The 25,332-nt window shown below is 41.6% G+C and overlaps 1 protein-coding gene across 1 annotated transcript in view; it reads left to right on the top strand.

The window, feature by feature from the left end:
* KIAA1328 (KIAA1328 ortholog) overlaps positions 1–16,314 on the top strand; it is a 419,817-nt gene extending 403,503 nt beyond the window's left edge. Inside the window, exon 12 of the mRNA XM_010849781.1 lies at positions 15,639–16,314. Coding sequence (XP_010848083.1) covers positions 15,639–15,849 — 211 coding nt within the window. The 3' untranslated portion in view covers positions 15,850–16,314. The remainder of the gene's footprint in view (positions 1–15,638) is intronic.
* The last annotated feature ends 9,018 nt before the right edge of the window (positions 16,315–25,332 follow it).

Raw genomic sequence — 25,332 nt, 5'->3', positions numbered from 1 at the left:
TTTAGTTCCTTCTTCCTATGTAGGAAACTGAGTCTCAGATGAAAAGGTGAACGTTATAGAAAGACATGTATAACATAACTAAGAAATTTTACTTTGTTGTTTGCCTTTTAATATGTTATATTAAAATTGTCTTGATTAGAAGGTTTCCCATATACTCATTGATGTTCTGGTAAATTATTTAGCCTCCCTTCAAGTTGCACTGACTTCGCATAATATTCACTCTATGACTTATATGCACTTCAAGAAAAAATATATTAAATTAGGCTTAGCAGAATCCTTTCATGATAGCACCTCTGCTGAATGGAGAACAAGAGATAGAAGGTAAGATTCTGAGTATTATCCTCAATCCTGTGTCTGCACCTATCTGTCTCTAAATCTATGTGAGTAGTTCTCCTAAAAGATCTGCAGTCTCACAGGCAGGTTCAAGACTACCTGTTTTCCTTTTCTTTAATTTAAACTTTTTATTTTATATTGGAGTATAGCTGATAAACAATGTTGTGATAGTTTCAGGTGAACAGCAGAGTGACTCAACCATACATATACATGTATGTATTCTCCAAACTCCCCTCCCAAATAGGCTATCACATAACATTGAGCAGAGTTCCTTCTGCTATACAGTAGATTACCCACTTTTAAATATAGCAGAGTGTACATGTCCATTCCAAAGGAGCCTCATTTTAAATAGTGGGAAAGCAATATAAAGCTTAAATTTACCAACGTAATCATTTTAAGTATATAGTTCAGTTAATCACCCTTTGTACTGATGTTTGACAAGTAATTGCAAAGCACTTATAAAATACGCTGTATCTTCTATTTTTCAGAAACCTGAATGCCAGCCTAGGTTTGCTTTAGCAGTTAAAAAGTAGAAAACTTTTGAGAGAAACTCTTTTAGGATTCCTGAGAAGAAAGACCTATTCTAGGACTCCTAGCCTAGTGTGGTAATTGGTTATCCTTCTACCTTCTTTATGAATTCATTCTTTCTTGGTACTATTCCTTTTCTCCCACTGAGGTAAGAATAATATATAGGGATATAAAGAATCAGAGTGTTACTCACTCAGTCATGTCTGACTCTTTGCAACCCCATGCACTGTATCCCACCAGTCTCGTCTGTCCATGGAATTTTCCAGGCAAGAACACTGGAGTGGATTGACATTTTCTTCTCCAGGAGATCTTCCTGACCCAGGGATTGAACCCACATCTCCTGCATTGCAGACAGATTCTTTACCATCTGAGCCACCAGGGAAACCTCAAAGAATCATGAGAAGGAAATTTTTTTCTTTTATTTTTCTTTTTTAATTAGAGGAAAATTGCTTTACAATGTTGTGGTAACTTTTGCTGTGCAATAACACAAATCATCCATAAAACTTATATCCCTTCCCTCTTGAGCCTCCCTCCCCTCCCCCATCTCACTCCTTTAGCTCATCACAGAGCCACTGTCTGGGTTCTCTGTGTTATATAGCAACTTCTCACCAGCTGTCTGTTTTACAAATGTAGTATGTATATATATATGTATATATATATATATATATATCGATGCTACTTTCTCCATCCATCCCAGTCTTTTCTTCCCCCACTTTGTCCACAAGTCCATTCTCCTATAGCTGTGTCTCCACTCCTTCCCTGCAAATATGTTGTTGTTGTTCAGTTGCTCAGTTGTGTCTGACTCTTTGCAACCCCATGGAATGTAGCACGCCTGGCTTCCCTGTCCTTCACCAACTCCCAGAGCTTGCTCAAACTCATGTCCCTTGATTCCACAATGCCATCCAAACATTGCACCCCCGTTGTCCCCTTCTCCTCCTGCTTTCAATCTTTCCCAGCATAACGGTATTTTCTAATGAGTCAGCTCTTTGCTTCAGGTGGCCAAAGAACTGGAGCTTCAGCTTCAGTATCAGTCCTTCCAATGAATAGTCAGGTCTGATTTCCTTTAGAATTGACTGGTTTGATCTCCTTGCAGTCCATGGGACTCTGAAGTCTTATCCAACACCACAGTTCAAAAGCATCAATTCTTCGGCATTCAGTCTTCTTTATGGTCCAACTCTCACATCCATACATGAATACTGTATGGTCCAACTCTCATATCCATACATGACTACTGTATGGAAAAAACCATAGCTTTGACTATATGGACCTTTGTTGGCAAAGTAATGTCTCTGCTTTTTAATAAGCTGTCTAGGTTGCTCATAACTTTTCTACCAAGAAGCAAGCGTCTTGTAATTTCATGGCTGCAGTCACCATCTGCAGTGATTTTGCAGCCCAAGAAAATAAAGTCTGTCACTGTTTCCATTGTTTCCCCACCTGTTTGCCATGAAGTGATGGGACTGGATGCCTTGATCTTAGTTCTCTGAATGTTGAGTTTTAAGCCAGCTTTTTCACTCTCCTCTTTCACCTTCATCAAGAGGCTCTTTAGTTCCTCTTCACTTTCTGCCATATGGGTGGTGTCATCTGTATATCTGAGGTTATTGATATATCTCCTGGCAATCTTTATTCCAGCTTGTGCTTCATCCAGCCCGGCATTTCACATGATGTACTCTGCATATACGTTAAATAGGCAGGGTGACAATATATAGCCTTGACATACTCCTTTCCTAATTCTGAACCATGTTCTTCCATGTCTGGTTCTAACTGTTGCTTCTTGACTTGCATGCAGGTTTCTCAGGAGGCAGGTAAAGTAGTCTGGTATTCCCATATCTTTAAGAATTTTCCACAATTTGTTCTGATCCACACAGTCAAAGGCTTTAGCATAGTCAATGAAGCAGAAGTAGATGTTTTTCTGGAACTCTCTGGCTTTGTCTATGATCCAATGAATGCAGGCAATTTGGTCTCAGTTCCTCTGCCTTTTCTAAATCCAACTTGAACATCTGAAAGTTCATGGTTCACGTACTATTGAAGCCTGGCTTGGAGAATTTTGAGCATTACTTTACTGGCATGTGGGATGAGTGCAATTGTGCAGTAGTTTGAACATTCTTTGGCATTGCCTTTCTTTGGGATTGGAATGAAAACTGACCCTTTCCAGTCCTGTGGCCACTGCTGAGTTTTCCAAGTTTGCAGGCCTATTGAGTGCAGCACTTTCACAGCATCATCTTTTAGAATTTGAAATGACTCAGCTGGAATTCCATCACCTCCACTAGCTTTGTTCATAGTGATGCTTTCCTAAGGCCCACCTGACTTTGCATTTCACAATATCTGGCTCTAGGTGAATGATCACACCACTGTGGTTATCTGGGTCATTAAGATCTCTTTTGATTAGTTTTTCTATGTATTTTTGCCACGTTTTCTTAATCTATTCTGCTTCTGTTAAATCCATACCGTTTCTGTCCTTTTTTATACCCACCTTTGAATGAAACGTTGCCCTGGTATCTCTAATTTTCTTGAAGAGATCTCTAGTCTTTCCCATTCTATTGTTTTTCTCTATTTCTTTGCATTGATCACTTAGGAAGGCTTTCTTATATGTTCTTGCTATTCTTTGAAACTCTGCATTCAGATGGGTATGTCTTTCCTTTTCTCCTTCACCTTTCCCTTCTCTTCTTTCTCAGCTATTTGTAAGGTCTCCTCAGGCAGCCATTTTGCTTTTTTGCATTTCTTCTAGATTCCATATATAAGCATTGCAATATGATATTTGTTTTTCTCTTTCTGACTTACTTCACTTACAGACTCTAGGTTCATCCACCTCACTAGAACTGACTCAAATTCGTCCTTTTTATGGTTGAATAATATTCCATTGTATATATGTACCACATCTCCTTTATCCATTCATCTGTCAACTTCCCCATGTCCTAGCTATTGTAAATAGTGCTGCTCTGAGCACTGTGGTACTTGGGTCTTTTTCAGTTACGGTTTTTTCAGGGTATATGCTCAGTAATGGGATTGCTAGGTCATATGGTAGTTTGATTCCTAGTTTTCTAAGGAGTCTCTATACTGTTCTCCATAGTGGCTATATCAATTTATATTCCCACCAACAGTGCAAGAGGGTTCACTTTTCTCCACACCCTCTCCAGCATTCAGGTTTTTTATGATGGCAATTCTTACTGGTGCAAGGTGAGACTTCATTGTCATTTGCATATGCATTTCTCTAATAATTAGTGATTTTGAGCATCTTTTCATGTGTTTATTGGCCATCTGTACATAAGAAAGATTATAAACAAATATTCCCTATAAATATAGATGTTTTAAACACTAAAGTAATCATACAGATCTAGTTTAAGAGTAAATATAAAGAATAATTCTATGCACCCAAGAAGAATATATTCTAAGAATTAAAACATGGTTGCTATATATTTTGGAAGCCAGAAATAGAATATATCTCAATAATATATCAAAGATAAAAATATATATTATAATTTCAGGCTATACTTAAAAGTTATTTACTTGGTAAAATTAATTTTTCATTTCTGATTTTAGTAAGCCAAAAGAGAAAACACTTCTTAATGTAATAAAGAATATCTAGATGGGAAATACTTAATAGTGAAAAAAATAGAATAATTCCTTTTATATCAGAATTGTACAAAGGTGCCTATAAAAATTGTAGTTTTAGAATTTCCCTGGAAGTTCTAGCCAATACAATAATATAAGAAAAGTAATACAAATATGGGAAAATAGATAAACCTTATGATTATCTATATTCAATATAACTGTTCACCCATAAAACCCATAAAAATTTATTGAAAAAATAGTCTTAAAAATTAAGAGAGTTCAACAATATTCAGAACTCAATTACTGTAAATCTTGATACCAACATTAGCTACTTAAAAAATACAATGGGTAGGGGAGAGCTCATTTATAGTAGCAGTGAAAAAACTCAGAATTGTCTAATAATAAACCTGGAAATTTATGGAAGCTTCCTGCAAATGTATTTCCTAGCTAAGATGATTCATTGAACACTTTTATTTATCTCTGCTATTTCCTGAGACTCCAGTAAGATGAGAGTAAATGAATGTATTTAAAGGTGTAAATCCACAAAAGAAATGGGAGAAGAGTCATCATGTACCAGAGATGTTTATACATTTTGGAAAATGGAAAATGAATGGAGGATTAGTAACTTATTAGACAGGACAGAGGAAGCTACTACAGAGAAAGCACTGAGAAGCCTTTACAAATGAAGAGAGAACTTTGAAAAGTTTGGGAATTAGAAGCAACATGAACAATGAACAGTGGTGATGTGGGGTAGAACTAAAAATAGATGAGGTGGACTTCTGAAGCAAGAATCCAAAAACCTAGTAGTCCTGCCACAGTCCAGGTATGGAATACGAGTCCCAGACAACAGGCTAGAGATGAACTCTCTGCATAAATTCAGTAGAGAAGAGAAGACTCAGAAATGGTGTGGACTTTGGAAGATTTCAGGTAGCCACAATACAGGAGATATAAGCAACACAGGTTCAGTCCCTGGGTTGGGAGAATCCCCTGGAGGAGGGCATGACAACCCACTCCAGTATTCTTGCCTGGAGAACCCCATGGACAGAGGAGCCTGGCGGGCTACAGTCCAAAAGGTTGCAGAGTCGGACACAACTGAAGTGACCTAGCACGTACAGGTAGCACTGAAAAGGGGATGAACTCAAAGTCGACAAATGGAGAAAGGTCACCCTCCTTCCCTGTTCCAGATGTAGACGAAATCTCTCTCCCAGAACACTGAAAGTCTCTTCTCTAAGAAACTTAATAGTCCCAGAGAAAAGATCTCCAAATTCAGACATGAAATGGTGCACCCACTTTGGAGAACAGTGTGACAGTGCCTTAAAAAGTTAACCGTAGAGTTTATCATCCAATCTTTAGGTGTCCACCCAAGAGAAATGAAAACATATGTTTACTAAAAACACATACATGACTGTTCAACACAGCACTAGTCACAGTTGCCAAAAGAAACAGCCCAATATCTATCATGTGATGAACAGATAAATAAAATGTGGTATATCCATGAGTGTGTACATGCTAAGTCACTTCAGTTGTGTCTGACTCTGCGACCCTATGGATTGTAGCCTGCCAGGCTCCTCTGTCCATGGGATTCTCTAGGCAACAATACTGGATTGGGTTGCCATACCCTCCTCCAGGGGACTTCCCAACCCAGGGATTGAACCCGCATCTCCTATGTTTTCTGCATCGCAGGCAGATTCTCTACCGCTGAGCCACTGGGGAAGCCTGGTATATCCATATGTGGCATGTTATTTGGCAACCACAAGGAGTGAGATAGAGAGTGACTGCTGATGGCTACAGGGTTTCTTGGGAGGGGGCAGGCAAGGAAATGTTCTCAAATTATGATAGTTGCACACTGTTAAACTAAAAAACACTTGGCTGTAATGATTTAGATAGGTTCACTTTTCTGTATGTATGTTTTACTTTAGTAAAGCAGTTTAAAGTTTATAAGGAAGCAGTCAACCACATTGAATTCTGGAGAGACATGTAAAGCAAAGACTATAAAATATCCATTGGATTTAGCAGCACAGAAGTCATTGGTGAATTTGCTGAGTTCAATTTTAGTAGAGTAGTAGAAGACGAAAGCCAGGTTGGAAAAAATTGAGAAGTAGTGTGGTTATGGAAATGTGTAAATGTCTTAAGTGCTCTTAGTTATCTAGTAAACAGGAAAAGATTGAAGGTTCTAGAGTGGAGAGTCAATACTAAAAGGTTCCTGAGAAGTACAGATGGAGTGATTAGCCGTAAGAGAAGGATCACTTCCTTTAATGTAAAAGGAGGAAATGATAAATGCTGAAACACTTGGAAAGTGACAAAGGGAAGACAGTTTTTCTTTTATGACCCCTTTCTCTGAAATGGGAAGCAAGACCATCTGTTTAGCCTAAGTTGTGAAAAGGGAAATGGGAAGAGCAGAGCAGCTGATTAGAGAAGCACTGTAGCTCTGTCAGAAAACGTTTAGCACCCACTTAGAGTTAGTGACTGGGAATCTATATTGGATCTGCTGTTTGTATGTTGGCTAGTTTCTTTAATCTTGTTTTTTTTACACTAAGTTTACCAACTATAAGTCACAGAAAAGGCAGACATTTGGTTCATGCAGTGTTATGATTTTGCCAGATGTCGGGGATGGATAAAAATACAGGGGATGTGTTTTTAGAAGCATTGTCAAAAGAGTTTTGGGAATGCTAGGCCATGAAATTCAAGTTAAATAAGAGAGAAAAGGGTTGGGAAGAATGTATGCTATTAACAGTCCCACCAGGACAGAGGTTTGAGCTGTCTTGTTCACCACTTTGTTCCCAGTTCTTAGAACAATGATTGTTTGAATAAATTGTCCATTGAGACCAGTGGGCAGAGATGGTAGGAGTAGCTGAAAAAACAAGCTTGAGGGTAAGATGTAGGCGTCAGGAAGTAGTGGGATGTTTGAATTACTCAATTCAGAAGAGAGGCTGTTCACAAGCTCCAGGATATAAAAAGAAAGATTTGCTGAGAAAATCTTTTTTTTTTTTTTTTTTTCCTTTTTTGACCATACCCCACAGTTTGTGGGATCTTAGTTCCCTGACCAGGTATTCAACCCAGGCCCATGGCAGTGACAGCACCAAGTCTTAACCACTGGACCATCAGGGAGTTCCCTGAGAAAGTCTTTGACCTGAGAGATCAAAGAATTAAGAGTGCTGGTTGAGTGCCATTCATGTAACGTTGACATTAGCAAGTATGATGGTAACAGTTGAACTGAAGGAGAAGACTAAATCAAGTGTTACCATCATGATTGAGAGTGAGTGGGTAGATGAATAACATAGATGCAGAAAGGTTAAGGGTGGCACAGCAGATGACAGGATCCTCAGAGCAGTAGGAGTTTAATGAGAGACCAGGAGAATAATGATCAGAAAGCAGAAATGGAAGCAATGATGGTCCAAATACTACTTCTTGACCCTAAAATTCATAGGGTACATTGAGTATAAACAGTTCTTACTGAGAAGAATATAGGGGAGGCATTGGCCTCAGGAAAGAGCCAGGTTTTAGTTAAAACAGGGGATGGAGGAAGTACTCTAAGAAGAGAACAAAATACAGCTGAGTATCTCATAAGACAAAAGTTCCAGAAGCCCTGGGGGCATGGGAAGTGTTGGGTAAAAAGAGGGTAAAACTATAAAACATCATAGGGATAGCAGTGCTCTGCTAAGTTGGGATGAGTTGGAGTGGAAAATATCCTATGGGCATTGACTGATTTAAAAAGGAATGAGAGATACAGCTGATTGAGTCTCAGAAGGGGCTTCCCGTGCAGCTCAGCTGGTAAAGAATCCGTCTGCAATGCAGGAGATCCCAGTTTGATTCCTGGGTTGGGAAAATCCCCTGGAGAAGGGAAAGGCCGCCCACTCCAGCATTCTTGGGCTTCCCTGGTGGCTCAGCTAGTAAAGAATCTGCCTGCAATGCAGGAGACCTGGGTTCAGTCCCTTGGTTGGGAAGATCCCCTAGAGAAGGTATCATTACCCATTCCCGTATTCTGGCCTGGAGAATTCCATGGACTGTACAGTCCATGGGGTCGCAAAAAGAGTCAGACATGACTGAGCAACGTGTTTTAAAAAAAAAAAAAGTATTAAAGTAACTCAGAAGACCTTTTACCTAACCTAAGCTGTCTTCAGTAGGGGATTGGTTAGCTCAATTAGAGTGCATTTGGGAGACAAAGTAACCTGAAGTCATGAAAAATGATATCATAAAAAATTTATATAGAAAAAATATTCTCAACATTTTAAGTGAAAAAATAGTTTACACAGTGCATATGTATATTATCTTTTTTACAAAAGGAAAACAAGAATAGATGGATGAGTAACATTTTCATAATGTTTGCATATGTTGCAATTTTTTAAAAGACTGGGTTTTCAAAGATTGAAAAAGCTGCCTATAGAGGAAGATGCTAAACTTAAGCCACAGAACCACTCATTTGTCAACAAATATTTAGCTCCTGCCCTATGTCAGATCCCATTCTTGGCCCTGGGGATAATAACATAAACAGAATAATGACCTTATTCTCATCACTGTTAAAAGAGAAAAGCAAATAAGCAAAATCTGAGCGAAGAGTGTCCGAAGGAGAGAATTCAGTGCGTACACAGGCCCAGAGGTAGGAGTCAAGCATAGCAGCAGGTTTGGGGCAACCCTGAGCAACTAGGTTGGTGGAGAGGAACAAGATTTGGAGGAAAAAAGAGAAGAGTTCTGTTTTGATGCCTGTCACACCGCCAAGTGGAGATACCAGGCAACAGTTGAGTGTATGAGTTTGGAACTTGAGAGCAAGGTTAATGTTAGAGCTAGATACGTTTAGGAGTCATTGACATTGATGTTATTAAAAGTCATGAGGATGAATGAAATTATCTAAGACATGAGAGCTAAGGATTAATCTCTGGGACACTTCATCATTTAAAAGAAAAGAGCAGAGAAGGGTAATCGGGAGAGGCCTACTGAAATCACCAAAGATAAAAAAAGAATGAGAGAGGAAAGCTCCTGCATCACGCTTAGCTTTCTACCCAGCGCAGCTTATGGGATGGACTGTGAAATTGTTTCATTTCCTGGCCTTGTGCTAATATCCTCAGACACCATGTCAGACCATCCCTTTCTTAAATTGGTGGCATGGAGCCAAGTCAAAGCTTCAGAGGCTGCATCCTGCCCTGGATATCTAAATGTCCTGCTAAGTCAGAAGCAAACAAAACTGGGAAGAGAGCTCTAGGAGGACAGATTCATTCCGGTATGGCCAAGTTCAGATTGCTTCCTGGATGGGACCATCACAACAGACCAAATAAGCCTTCTGCTTGACACGTCTCCATAGTGAAACTGTTCAAGTCAACCTGTGTGCTTAGGTGACCCGTGAATACTGGCTCTATGAGGTGCAGAGGTAGGAAAGGTCAACATCACCATGCCTGTGGTTAACATATAGTCTGATTTTTTCAAGGGATGGTATTTTATCAATTTGAATAAGTTATATGTCCCTTTACATTATTTGAATACAAAACGTCCCCATCGGGGTCGGACCAGGGTAATCAAATCCTGTCACATGTCACCTCAGCAAACACACTGCTCTTTACTGGTAGTTAGTACAAAATACCATGGGAATTCACTTTTTATTTTGCTTTATTGCATATATAGTTCTGGCATAAAGTTCAGTAACTTCTCAAGTGTTGATGTTTAATATAATCCTTGCTGTTTTGTTGCTTTTTAATCTGCCAGATTATTTGGTCTTTCCTAATAGCAAAAGTACTATGAAAACATTTACTGAACAAAATCAGCTGTGAGCTGTCACTGAAATCCAAGTCCCTGCCTACCACAGACTTCTTGGTTCTTCTGCCGCTGTGTAATCCATGACTGAATGTGGCTTCAGGAGAAATAGAAATTTTATGATGACAGCAGACCCGTGAAGATAAGCCTTTGTACTTTAAGGTAGATGAAATTGTTGGTGAAGATAGCCCCGTTGAATAGGAGTATGGCAGTGTTCACACTGAGTTACAACTAATCCTACTATACTTTTAAAATAAAATATAGTTGGAAACAGCAACCATTTTCTTCTTTTACTGTTCCTTTAGTTGCACATCTTGTTTAACTTGATGGAAAGATTAAAGATAAACTAGTCTAGGAAGTCGAGGAAACTGTGTTAAAAAAAACACTTGGCTCTGCCACTCAGTTGCTTTGTGACTGCCAACAGTTGACTTCTACTTCTCTGGACCTAAGTTTCTTCATTGGTAAAATGAGAGAATTATTCCAAATTATATTTCAGACCCATTCTTCAGTGGTGGGCATTACTGGCATTTGGCAATACCCAGTTCTCCTCTCTTCCAATCCATGACTGAGTCTGGCTAATTAAATGTAAGAAGTATTATGTCACATCCTATGTGGCTGTGGAGAATCTTTGTAAGATTCTTCAGCTTCTCTTCCCTGCCAAGACAACAGAGAAGCTCACGTTACCTTGTGAGACAGTGGAGCCACTGTCTGCCTACACCTTCTTTGAGCACATAGCATAAGCATTCAGATCAGATCAGATCAGTCGCTCAGTCGTGTCCGACTCTTTGCGACCCCATGAATCGCGGCACGCCAGGCCTCCCTATCGCATTGGATATATTTAAATTGTATTGAGCCACTGGAATTTTGAGGTTAATTTGTTACTGCTGCATAACCTAATTTATCCTGACTAATACAGCGGATCTAATTCTCAATGCTGTTGTGGATCACTCTATAAAGATTTTTTTACTATATTGTATTTGAATTAAAATACTTGGAAGAAATTTGAAGCCCACAACTATTTTTCAAATGATTAATAAGTTCAATCAGTCTTTAAACTCAACGTCTTATTGTTACTCTGGATTTCAATTTGCATCTCTGAATTGATTAATTTCTGGTATAATTCCTAATCCCCAATTATTTTAGTTCTATGTTTTAATAGAAAAGGCAGCTGGTTTAATTTGTTCACTTAGAATATGTCTCCTTATTTTGTATACAACAAAAACTTGAAATTGTATTTAAAAATAGGCTTCCCATTGTTTCTGATTTTAAACTAAATTAATCGTCTATATGAAGACATGAATATTAGTACAACATTGTTACGTGCCTCCAAGGAAAGTACAAACAAAGCCTGTACCTTCAGCATGAAGTAGGTCTGTCTTTCTTGTAAACAAACTTTCTTAGAAGCTGGTATCCAACTCACTCACTGGCTTGCACCCTAAATAAAGATGTTTTAGTTGAATGCAGGAATCATTGTTTTGAATGACAGAAGCAATTGTATTGAAACATTGGCTTAACGCTATGTGAATAAAAGCTGCAAAAAAATTTCTTCTAAAAAAGAAAATTTTCTGCTAGAAAGGATTTCAACTTATAGATTTTTATACCATAGAAAAAAAATATGACATTTCCATGCCTGAAATGCTAGTCTGATTTTGGCTGAGATGTAAGGGCCAGGTCAGCTATATAACTTACAAGATCAATGCAAACTGAAAATCTTTTGTTCAAAAAGTAGGATTAAAAAATGCAGTTAAAGGTACTAAACCAAAAAGTATTTTCCTTTAGGAAGAAATTTTAATTTCCTTTAAGAAGAAAGTAGGAAAGGGACCTGAAGAGACATTTCTCCAAAGAAGACATATAGATGGCTAACAAGGACTTGAAAAGATGCTCAACATCACTCTATCAGAGAAATGCAAATCAAAACTACAATGAGATACCACCTCACACCAGTCAGAATGACCATCATCAGAAAGTCTACAAACAATAAATGCTGGAAAGAGTGTGGAGAAAAGGGAATACTCTTGCATTGCTGGTGGGAATGTAAACTGAACAGCCACTATGGAAGATGGTGTGGAGACTCCTTAAAAAGCTAGGAATAAACCACCATATGACCCAGCAATCCCACTCCTAGACATACACCCTGAGGAAATCAAAATTGAAAAAGACACATATACCCCAGTATTCACTGCAGCACTTTTTACAATAGCTAGAACATGGAAGCAACCTAGAAGTCCATTGACAGATGAATGGATAAAGAAGCTGTGGTACATATACACAATGGAATACTACTCAGCCATAAAAAGGAATGAATTTGAATCTGTTCTAATGAGGTGGACAAAACTAGAGCCCATCATACAGAGTGAAGTAAGTCAGAAAGAGAAATAGAAATATCGTATACTGACACATATATATGGAATCTGAAGAGATGGCACTGATGAATTTATTTTCAGGGCAGCAGTGGAGAAACAGGCATAGAGAACAGACCTATGGACAAGGGGGAGGAGAGGGGGAGGAAGCTGGAGATGTATGGAGACAGTAACATAGAAATTTAAAATACCATGTGTAAAACATAGCCAATGGGAATTTGCTGTATGACTCAGGGAACTCAAACAGGGGCTCTGCCACAGGGTGAAGGGTGGGGTGGGGTGGGAGATGGGAGGGAGGTTCGGAGGGAGGGGACATGGGTGTACCTATGGCTGATTCTTGTTGAGGTGTGACAGAAAACCACAACATTCTGTAAGCAATTATCCTTCAATTAAAAATTTAAAAACAGGTGATATATGAATATCATAAACCTACCGTTAGCAAAAAATTGTATTTTGATATCATAATTTTATATAATATAAATAATAATACTTTATTAATGTGATAACTTGGTTGATCATAAAATTTTTCTGGTTCACGTTTCTTCAAATTCATTTATTAGATCATCAAAGTTTATACTTTTAGCAACTTTAAGTGATATAATTAAAAGCAGATTAGTTGCTCTTGGCAAGTGAAAGATCACATATAAATTTTGGTGATTTTTAATTTTTAGAAGGATCTTTCTGCTGATGCAACTGACACTGGAACTGTTAAGAATATTTTATGGACTGTGACACCATTTGGATAGATTTCTAATAAATTATTTCAAAATATAAATTTTAGTATGTCTAAAGCTGATGCTTCTTATGAAAAAAAATTTTTTTAAGATTTACCTCTTCATACACATTAATTTAATTTAAATTTGTAAAATGCCATTTTGATGTTTTCTCTAGCATTTCTTGTAACTTGTAGAGGTCATGCAAGAGACCAAAAGTTACCTGATGGTTTGGAGATAATTCAGAATGCCTATTATGCTTTCTATTACTGTATTTTAAATTACAAAGAAAACTGAAATTTAAAACTACTCATTTATCTGTTCATTTGAAGCTTCCTATAAAAACAACGTTCTTTTCCATCAAATGCAGTAATCTTTATATTTAATTTCTGTTTCTCAACTAGTGGATATTTGCTTTGCAACAATGCAACAGCGTTTAACACCGGAGATTCTAAATGCTTCAAGAATCCTAGTGTGGCTGATATGCTGTGTTGCAGTGTCCACATGCGTGCTTTTGTTTTGTAATTTACTGGCATTTATTGCCTAAGCTCTGGCAGTTCTTAACTCCATGCTCAGGCCAGAGAGCTAATATTTTCACCTTGGGAATAAGCTCTGGGAAGAAGGCCAGCCAGCCTCCCGCCAGTGCCACCGCCACCGCCCCTCTGTCACCGTCACCGTGACTCATCTGGGCCCTGCACCCCCACCCCCACGCTGCTCTGGTGTGAAGGTGCACACAAGCAGGAGCCGGCGATCTGGCATACACACGGTGCTGTGGGCCAGAACCCACACACACGTGCCCGGGATATCTCCTCTCTCACGTGCATGCTTCCGTGTTCCATCAGACTTTATTTCTAATAGACAAGGTCAAGGATAAGATCACTAAGAATTTCAAGACAGCCACAGCAGAGCACTGAACCATGTGTGGGGCCCTGTGCAGCTATACAGGTCACACATGCTCTGCTTAGGCCTCATGTTCTGTCCATAGAAATGATTGACCCCTGTGTGAATGAATGTGGAGGGAGATCCTTTGTGCCTTTGGTTTCCAATCCTGGGAAAAAAACAATGAGACATGGGTGAGGGTGTTATCTACCATATAATTTGTTTCTCTGCTTCTAAACTGCTCTAAGTTTACTTTTTTATAAAAATGATAGACACTAAGGCACTCCTTCTTTAGAGGGATTTCTTTAGTTTCAAATAAGTGTTCCTTTTCCAAGATTCTCGAGAAAGTGGGAGTAGCATATCAGGAAGGAATGAGCATTTATTGAGTACTTTTCACATGTTGATTTATTGTTGTTGTTCAGTCACTAAGTTGTGTCCAACTCAGTGACCTCAAGGACTGCAGCGCGTGTCCTTCACTATCTCTTGGAGTTTGCTCAAATTCACGTTCATTGATTCGGTGGTGCTATCAAACCATCTCATCCTCTGCTGCCCCCTTCTCCTTTTGCCTTCAATCTCTCCCAAGCATCAAGAGATGCTTTCCAACAAGTCAGCTCTTCACATCAAGACCCAGATGGTGGGAAAGATAGAAGGCAGAAGGAGAAGAGGGCAACAGAGGATGAGATGGTTGGATGGCATCATCAGTTCAATGGACATGAATTGGGCAAACTCCAGAAAACAGTGAGGGACAGGCAGGCCTGGCATGCTGCAGTCCATAGAGTTGCACACGACTCTATGGACACGAAGAGTTGGATACAACTTGGCAGCTGAACAACAGAAACACTCTGCATATAAGTTAAATAAGCAGGGCGACAATATACAACCTTGTCGTACTCCTTTCCCAATTCTGAAGCAGTCAGTTGTTCCATGTAAGGTTCTAACTGTTACTTTTAGACCCACATACAGGTTTCTCAGGAGACAGGTAGGGTGGTCTTAAAGAGAGATTTTAGCAAGTCTCTCTGACTGCAAAGACTTTGAGAGGCAGCTTTAAAAGTGCCCTGTGTGTGAGTGCTGGAAGCAAATGCCCTGGGTTCAAGTCCTGACTCAGCCCGGTAGTGGCTCTTGCTAGACGAGTTACTTCTCAGAGTCTTGGTTTCTTCATGTAACTAATGGGGACCTACCTCATAGGGTTGTGTAGAGGGTTAAATGAAAGGAAGATTCATGTAAAGCACTGAGAACAGAGCCTGAAATCTGTGGCAAATGTCACTACTAATATCGTTGCTGTTACCATGATTACTTTGCCCACTCCAGTCTCTTTTCACAGGTTAGTAGTCAGCAGAAAACAAGGGCTTAGAGACAGACAGACAACAAGGCCCTTCTGGTGTTTACTTTGCCTAAAGTTCCCAGAGAAGGCCCTCTTATCTACGATGTGATCTGTGATCTGATTCTTGCCCTGGGAAGCCCATCTCTATGGTCTTTTTGGATTTTAATGTTCTGCCGACTTGATCATTTTCTGTCTGGGTTGTATGTGTTACAGGTATGAGACGTCTCTGTTGGATTTGGTTCAATCTCTGAGTCCAAAGACTGCTTCCAAACCCCGGCCGCATCGCTCCAGAGAAGCTGGGTCATGGAATCACCGTACTTGCCGACTCAGTCCTCTGAAATCAACCTGGAACAAGACCAGGGCTGGCAGCACCCCCGAAGACCTGGAGGAGAATCAGATTCTGGAAGATATCTTTTTCATTTGACACTGAAGCACGTGCTGCAAAGTTTCCATCAGAAATGAGTGGGTGTCTCTATGTACCAATCTAGGATTTTAAATTATTTAACTGTAATTGTGTCTCTCCTTTCACAAGGACCTATCTCACTAGCATCCTGTTATGTATCAAATTTAGAAATTATTCTAACAACCCAGGGTGTTTCTGATCAGACCAGTCAGTAGGTAACACATTAAGGGTAGATGAGGGTGGAGGGCAGTAGCCTTTCTGTGCTAAGCAGAGATTAGAAAATTAACAAAGAACACTTACTGCATGGCAGAGGCCATTGTTTACTCAGACTCATTCAAGAGTGTTTCCTTTTTAATATTTGGCTGGAAAACTTTGGCTCTGTTTTGTACACAAGGAAAACCTTTCCACTGAAAGATGCCTCTGGTTTCAACATAGCTCCTGTGTAACATAAGCAGTTTCCAAAACATAGACCGTTTTACCTCTCCACCCTGTTTTCTTACCACGTACCTCTTTGCAATGCAGTCAGTTAATTCTGAAGCTGGAGTTGGTGCCCTTCCCATCACAAGCAACACTGAGGGCCAATCGTGAGTCAGCCTCTGCAGTCATCAGCCTGGTAGCTGCCCACCCCATACCCCTAAGTGCTTAATGAGCTGGAAATCTACCCCCCACACTCCAGCCCTTGGAAACAAGAGAGTGCTGGCCCAGCGGAGGCACTGGCCAAAATGCTTGTCCTCCCATCTGCCATTTCCTTGGGTAAATTAGAGCAGTCTCTCAGTATCTTTCCTTGACCCAAGTATCTGTCTTATTCACCCTCATGAACTCCCATCAGTGGCTGCAGGCTGATAGGCTTCCTGGCCTCCTCTCTTTCCCCATGAAGAGCCAGAGTCCCGGTCAACCAGGCCTTGCATGTGCTCTGCTCAAAGCCACTGTCTCATGGCCCCACAGAACCACCTCCACTTGCCAGATAATGTTCCCCCCTGCTCTCCCACTGGGCCCCCCAGAGAAAGCCTGTGGAAGAAGTACACCCGAAACCTTGATTCTCTGCTCTCCTGTTTGGCAGAGCTCTTGAGCTGGGTTGCTCTGCTTACAGAGGGCTCTAGTGGGCTCTAGCAGCATCCCAAGCTGATGGGCAGTATGATGAGCCTGGTAGAGCCAGTGGATTTAAAACTGTCCAGTCCTTGGAAGCAGGGGGGAGATGTGTATTATTCAGTGACTCTATTTGGTGTAGGGGGTGTTGCTTTTTTCACTCTCCCTTTCACCAACCCCAGACATGAACTGAGACTAAGATTTTCCGTTGTTGTTAGTAGCCAAGGTCAGAACATGCAGGGCAGCCTGTAATTAGTGAGACACGTGGCTTCCCTGAAGTCTTTATCAAAACTAGATTATTTCAGCCTAGAGAAGCCTTCCAGAGCAGCTTCCGTGTCTGGATAAATCCAGATCTCATTGTCTTTTCAGACTGGGCCCTGTCACCTCTGCCCAGCCTTCCTTCACTTGCATCTTTTTGTCCTTTGGAGGAAGGAATGTAGCCTGCCAATACCATATTCTCAATCTGAGGGGAATATCAGGTCAGGACAAACTAGCTGTAGTCATTCAGTTGAAAATTATTGCAGATTACAGTCTTCTCTGAAAGTTCACCCCTGTGAAAGTAATTGAATCAGTGCCATCCCATTCCAAAAGCCTTTGGAAAAGAGCTTTCTTTGGTGTGGCAAAAAAAAAAAAAAAAGGCAGGAGGCGGGGGTGGTGAAACAAGCTGAGAGCCCTTGGCCACTTTCTCAGTTAAAGTTAGTTCCTGAACTATCTTTCTGTTGCTCTGTGTGTCGTGACCACCTTAAGTGTACCCAGATCCTTCAAATCACCCACAAGCACACTTTCCCCTCCTGGACACCGGTGTCCTCACTGCTCTCTGGAGTGAGAGGATGCCAGAAAGACCACGAAAAGGCCTGTGATGTCTTCAAGAAACTTGTTTGCCTTTACAAGAATCATAAGTAGGCTCTACACTAAAGGCTTTTGGGGGTCACATGCCACAAAATGGAGTTTAACTGCTTGCTTACCTCTCCTGAATGAGCAATCTGGAACAGCAAAGCTGGACTTTCAGCAGAGCATCAGTCAGCCTGTTCTTCATGTGCCGCAGCCCCCACCAGTTGCCCTTCTCGATCCTGCAGGCGTTCCTCGGCGTCAGGGCAGCAGGATATGAATCTGTGTCTGGCCTAACATCTTCAGTATGAATTGAAAAGCATATGTTAACATTTCAACCTGTGTCTCACTTTGAGATCTATATATACACGTATGAAAAGGTTGTTGTAGAGCCTCGAGGCTTTTGTGAAGCCCAGAGGCGTAACCTAATTGCAGACTAAGCTACCTAGGGAGAGGGTCTGGCACACAGGGCCTTTCCTCTCAGTAAGCACTCTCGACAGTGACTGGGAGCACTTACCCAGCCTCCAGCCACTTCCCCAAAGCAAGGCTGGACACGTGCGGGGGATGCTGCTGGTGTTCCCACTCCCCCACCCTGTTTCCCACAGTTCTAGGAGAGAAACGCCAATCAATGTTGGCAAAATGGGGAAGGACGAATGCCAACCGATGCTCCTTAAGTAGGGCCCAAGGTGCGTGATCTCAAAAGCCAAGTCTGCCAAGGGAAAGGTTTTCCTGGCGGTCACCCTTCCTGGAGGCACGCTTGTGTTCACAAACCTGACCTCTGTGGTGGGGGCTTGTCTAGAGTGTCCCGAATGTCATGGGAGGGAGAGGCTCCCTCCTCCTCCAGGGGCACTCCTTTCACTTGACTCTGCTCTCATACAAGAGATTTCCTGGTCTCAGACTCCAGGGAGGGGCCAGGCCTAAGGAGCAGAGCCAGACGAAGTCTGCCATCATTAGGGTGGGGGCTCTGACAGACTCCCCCCAGCTCACCTTCTATCCCCACCTCAGGGTATGTTATTTTTAATGTGGGCCAATGTTTATATATATCTATATATATATACACACACATATGAGGTTTTATTGTAATAAATTCTCTCTATGGTTATTCTCCCCATGTGGTTTTAATACTGAATTGCTCCTTGAACATCCCTCATCAGATAAGTGGAGTTTAGCTTGAAAACAAAAGCAGAGCCTTGGGTTATCATTTCACTTAGTATTTGTTAAAGCAACAGGAGCTTATGGTCAACTGAAAGAAACCCACATCTTGTAGGTTTCCTGGCTGACTCCAGCTCATGCCCATCACATAAACACTAGGCTATGTGGTCACTAGAATGGAGGATTCAATCTCTGTGTACTGCTGAGAAACTGCTCAGTAAAGAACTGTCTTGGCACTTGGACACAGGAAAAATAGTCCTGGAGGAGAAAATGACAACCCACTGCAGTAGTCTTGCATGGACAACCCCATGGACAGAAGAGCCTGGTGGGCTACAGTCCATGGAGTCACAAAGAGTCAGACACGACTTAGCGACTAAACAGCAAACAGTTCGCTTTAGGTGCTGGGAAAACATCGGCGAGGGTTCACATGCCTGAAGTGCTGAGTTTTGAGATCACATCTGTCGATTCAACTAAGACAGCTAAAGGCCCTATCCTGTCCCGGCTTCCCTAGCCAGCTTGGCACCTCCCTCTGAACCAGGGGCCTTTGCAGCTGCTCCTCAGAGACAGAAGTGATGAGAGCAAAGTCATCACTCAAATGGTTCCCAAGCTGAAAATGAACTAAGTAGTGTTTGACCCGATTGAAGTAAGATTACTCTTGAGTCTAGGAACAAGGCCTGATCCTCAGAAGAAGAATAAACTGGTAGCCACAGAGCCCGCTTCATAAGTTGGTAACCAGCCACACGGTTCCTTCAAGTTTCTCAGATTTGCTATTCAAGGTGGGTTGTTCCTGAGCCCCTAGAGTTCCATTGTTCCATTCAGAACTGGAACCTTTTACCCTCTCAGGCTTCAGCCTCATAGCTCACTCATATCCAGCTCCACCACATGCATGCTCAGAATTGAAGAAGCACCTGGAAAATGTGCCTGGGTCCTTTTCTGCTCTCCTCACCACAATTCCATCACCTTCCAGAGTCACAGAAGTCTGTGGCTAGATTGGACCTTAGAGCCCATAAAATCCATCACTTTGATTATACAGATGAAGAAAGTTCAGAGAAAAGCGAGCTCTCATATCCTGCCAGTGGTAGGTCTGGCCACCAAGCAGGCACACACACCCCCCCCACCCCGCCCCCCTGCAGGACATCACTAGTTTGATGTATGTTCCAAGATGAACATTTTTAAGAATCTCAACTAGGATTGAACATTCCACCGCCATCTCTTGTAAGTTGAGCTTTTGTAGACTGCTTGGGCCAAAGCAGGCAGAAACATAGCCCGTCCTTTCTCCAGGGGATTTAGGTTGGTAACCCTCAAGGAGTGAATGCCACCATCTAGAACTTCTTTCTGTTCATGGAGGTGGAAGCCATGGGAAGATTAAAGAAAATCCCTGGGAAAAAGCTAAATCTTTCCAGGTGGCATAATGGACATCACTGTCTTCTGTAAATAATAAAGGCTATTACAGCCCTAGTTAGGACTTCTTCTAAAAAGACAGTTGGCAAAACGAGAGTGAGGTCCACCTTCAACTGGCTGGGGGAGGTGGTAGATGTAAAACCAGTAGGAATGACCTATATCATATGTGGTCAGTAGGGCAGCCAACTACTTTGGCCATGACCTACCAAAACCCAAGCTTGTCTTCATTGTGGTCTTGGTCAGTTGAGTGGCTCCCCTGGGTCCATCATTGTGTCACATGCTGTTGACCCCACTAAGGAAGAGAATAACAGCACAGGTTATGGAACTAATTGGGCTTTCCTGGTGGCTCAGATGGTAAAAGAATGCAGGAGACCTGGGTTCGATCCCTGGGTGGAAAGATCCCCTGGAGGAGGGCATGGCAACTCACTCCAGTATTCTTGCCTGGAGAATCCCCATGGACAGAGGAGCCTGGAGTCACAAAGAGTGGGACACGACTGAGCGACTAAGCACAGCACATGGAACTAATTAGATCTTACCCAAATCTCAGTTATACTGCTTCCTAGCTGATTACTCTGAGGCAATTTATTAACCACACTAAACCTAAATTTCTTAACCTATAAAATAAGGATGATAATGCATGCCTCATAGGAAGGTTATAAGAGTAAAATTCAATGAGGTAATGTATGAGTTAGTCACTCAGTCATGTCTGACTCTTTGCGATTCCATGGACTGTAGCCCACCAGGCTCCTTTGTCCATGGGATTCTCCAGGCAAGAATACTGGAGGGGGTTGTCATTTCCTTCTCCAGGGGATCTTCCTGACCCAGGGATCAAACCCGGGTCTCCTTCATTAAAGGCAAATTCTTTACCATCTAAGCCACCAGGGAAGCCCTTAATGTATGTGAAGGGCCTAGGAATAGTCCCTGACACATATAAAGTGTTTCACTAGTGGTAGCTATTTCTCAGCTAACTAACAGACTAGATAGGAGACAAAGCTTCATACTTTACATTTTTAATTAATTTTTGTTGAACTATGGTTGCTTTACAATGTTCTACTTTCTGCTGTATAACTGTTAAGTGAATCAGTTATACACACACATATATTCAACTGTGTAGAGTACCTTGTGCTGAACAGTAGGTTCTCGTGAGTCACCTATTTTATACATAGTTCATACTTTAAATTTTTAACAATAATAAAGGGAGAGCTCAGTCCACGTCTGACTCTTTGCAACCCCATGGACTGCAGCACGCCAGGCTTCCCTATCCATCACCAACTCACGGAGCTTGCTCAAACTCATGTCCATCAAGTCGGTGATGCCATCAAACCATCTGACCTCTGTCATCCCCTTCTCCTCCCACATTCAATCTTTCCCAGCATCAGAATCTTTTCCAGTAAGTCAATTCTTTGCATCAGGTGGCCAAAGTATTGGAGTTTCAGCTTCAACATGAGTCCTTCCAATGAATATTTAGGACTATTTCCTTTAGAATTGACTGATAAGCAAGAGTTATCTCAGTAAATCTCCCAGTGACTGGTAAACACTATAGTTTCAGATAGCAAATTGCTGGACTGAGTTTACTTAGAACTTGTGGGAGGAGGCAAAAAAGGAAAGAACTGTAACCTGGGCTTGGGAAGAATATCTAAGACGGATGAAGGGTAGGGAGGGACGTGGCGGGTGGGAAAGTGCAGAAGCTGAGTGTTCATTGGTGAGAACACTCAAGATGTGCTTTGAAAGAATGCCTCTGCGGTCACAGCTAGTAGTTGAGGTTCCAGACTAGAACACGTGGGCACGCACTGAGAGAAATAGGCCAGGCCCAAATGGTGAAGGCTGCTGGATGCCAGGCACTGGAGGTCCATCCTTCAACAAAAGGCCGTGAACTATTTTAGAATCACTTGTTCTGAAATATCTACCATGCAGGGGTGTCAGGCTGTATCGGGGAGCGGGGGCGTGGATAAGAAAGGGAAGGAAGGAAACCAGTACTGCGTGCCTGCTAAGTGCTGAGCAAGGTCTGTAGATGCCTCACTTCATTAAATCCTAAAACTTGGGTGGCAGTAGCCCCCTGTTAGAGATCAGGAAACTGATCTTGGAGAGGTTAGGTGTTGGGCCTCAACTGCTAAGTTGTGGAGCTAGAAGAGGCCTGGGAGACGAGTGTCAACTTCTATGGGTGTGCTCTTTGTACCATACAAGCCTTCCTCTAGACTAAGCAGGTAGCACTTTAGGCTTGTTATGCAGCTGTTGCACAGGTCAGATGAGGTGCTGGGAGACCTGTCACTCCATGCTAGGATTGGATAGAGGGCTGTAGAGTAGAGATGCTGCTATTAGGATCGGGCTTCCTAATTCCACCTCCCAAGATTGGACCGTAGGACAGCCTACCCAGAGGAGAGTTGGGACAGCAGATCAGACAACCTAGGATTCACATAGCTTGCCAGGGACTGAGTTGGAAAGAAAGACCTTGAATGCAGCACTTAAATCAACCTTTCTCTGTTGAGAATGTGCACAAAATGAAGTCAGATTGCCCCTGACTGGAAAGATAAATAACAGAGCATTAAGGAGGAAGCAATGAGCACGGGACACAGAAAGAAGTCAGAACTTGCTCCATTGGAGCTCCCTTCATGGAAACACTGGACAGGAGGGTGATAAGATGCTGAACCCCAGTAGTGACAACAGCGATGTCAAAGAGGAAGATCTTACAGGAAAGTAATAAATTTCTCTGAACCCGCATACTTTGCTGAAGGGAATGTGAAATGGTACAGCTGTCTTGGAAAACAGTCTGTAAGTTCCTCAAAAAGCTAAACAGAGTTACCATATGACTAGCAGTTGTACTCCTAGGTGTAGACCCAAGAGAAATAAAAACACTGTTTAGTTGCAAAGTCATGTCTAACTCTTAAATTCATGTCCTACCCTTTGCAGCCCCATGGACTGCAGCATGCCAGGTTTCCCTGTCCTTCACTATCTCCTGGAGCTTGCTCAGACTCATGTCCATTGACTCGGTGATGCCATCCAACCATCTCATCCTCTGTTGCCCCCTTCTCCTCCTGCCCTTAATGTTTCCCGGCATCAGGGTCTTTTCCAATGAGTCAGCTCTTCATATCAGGTAGCCAAAGTATTGTAGCTCCAGCTTCAGCATCAGTCCTTCTAATGAACATTCAGGGTTGATTTCCTTTAGGATTGACTGGTTTGCCCTCATTGGAGTCCAAGGGACTCTAAAGAGTCTTCTCCAACACCACAGTTCAAAAGCATCAATTCTTTGGCACTCAGCCTTCTTTATGGTCCAACTGTCACATCCATGCATGACTACTGGAAAAACCATAGCTTTGACTATATGGACCTTTGTCAGCAAAGTCATATCTCTGCTTTATAATTTGCTAAGGGTGTCATAACTTTCCTTCCAAGGAGTAAGCATCTTTTAATTTCATAGCTGCATTTGCCATCCACAGTGATTTTGGAGCCCAAGAAAATAAAATCTGTCACTGCTTCTGCATTTTCCCTTCTATTTGCTGTGAAGTGATGAGCCCAGATGCCATGATCTTCGTTTTTTGAATGTTGAGTTTTAAACCAGCTTTTTCACTCTCCTCTTTCACCTTCATCAAGAGGCTTTTTAGTTCCTCTTCACTTTCTGCCATTAGAGTGGTATCATCTGCATATCTTGATTTCACCTTGGAATTCATCCAACCCAGCATTTTGTATGGTGTACTCTGCATATAAGTTAAACAAGCAGGTGACATATACAGCCTTGACGCACTCCTTTCCCAATTTTGAACCAGTCTTGTTCCATATCCGGATCTAACTGTTGCTTTTTGACCTGCATACAGGTTTCTCAGGAGGCAGGTAGGGTGGTCTGGTATTCTCATCTCTTTAAGAATTTTCCACAATTTGTTGTGACCCACACAGTCAAAGGCTTTGGCATAGTCAATAAAGCAGAAGTAGATATTTTTTCTAGAATTCTCTTGTTTTTTCTATGATCCAACAGACGTTGGCAATTTGATCTCTGGTTCCTCTGCCTTTTCTAAATTCAGCTCGAACATCTGGAGATAAAGACATATGTCTATAGAAAAAATTTACATGGATATTCACAGCAGCATTATTTATAATAACCAAAAGGTAAAAACAACCCAAATGTCTATTAGCTGATGAATGAGTGAACAAAATGTAGCATATGGGTATGTGGAATATTCGGCAATAAAAAGGAGGGAAATGCAACCTGCAACATGAATGAACCTTGAAAGCATTAAGCTAAGTGAAAGAGGCCAGTCAAAAAGACCTCATATCGTATGATTTCATTTACATGAAATGTCCAGATGGGCAAAGCCACAGGACAGTCTATTAATGGTTGCCTAGGGCGGTAGGGGATGGGGGTAATGGAGAATGACTGCCAAAGAGTGTGGGATGTCTCCTGGGGTGATGAAAACGTTCTAAAAATTTATTGTGATGGTTGCATAACTGTGACTATACTAAAAGCCACTGACTAAACTGTACCCTTTAAATTAGTATATTATATGGTATGTGAATTAGATCACATAAAACTGCCACAAGAGAAGTGTCCTGGGGCATTGGTTGCTGGGTGGCAAGGAGTGCTGGGAAGTCATGAGCAAACACCTGATCTCCGAGGCTCTAAACTGGCTCGAGTGAAAGCTTCGATTTGTGAGGTGTTGGGGAGAGCGATGCATCCACAACCGCTCATCTTAGAAATCAGCCTGTGAAGGAAGGAGAGACCGGAAGAGCTGATGGAAGAGAAAGTTCAGACCGGCTACAGGGTGCTTTTCCAAGTTAGAGGGGCCTCCTCTCGATTCCCAGACTGGTCCCCACAGGTGTTACCAAGAATCCCTGAGCAATTTTCATGATTTCAGAAAGTCTGATGGAAACCTTCTGTGTCTGCAGAGAAAAGCTGCACAGGCCAATTGTATTACTTCTTTATGTTGTAATTAATAAGTAAGTAATCTTTATTACTTCTTTATGTTGACCTGGAAATCACTCTGTCAGGGTGTGATACCCTTGGTTATTGTGGGGCGTGGATCACCTCTGATTTGTTGGGGTATCTTT

This window comes from Bison bison, unplaced genomic scaffold (assembly GCF_000754665.1).
Source record: "Bison bison bison isolate TAMUID 2011002044 unplaced genomic scaffold, Bison_UMD1.0 scf7180017864286, whole genome shotgun sequence".
In the NCBI taxonomy this organism is placed as follows: Eukaryota; Metazoa; Chordata; class Mammalia; order Artiodactyla; family Bovidae; genus Bison; species Bison bison.
Note: the sequence above shows the minus strand (reverse complement) of the source record. Positions and strands in the feature narration are given on the sequence as shown.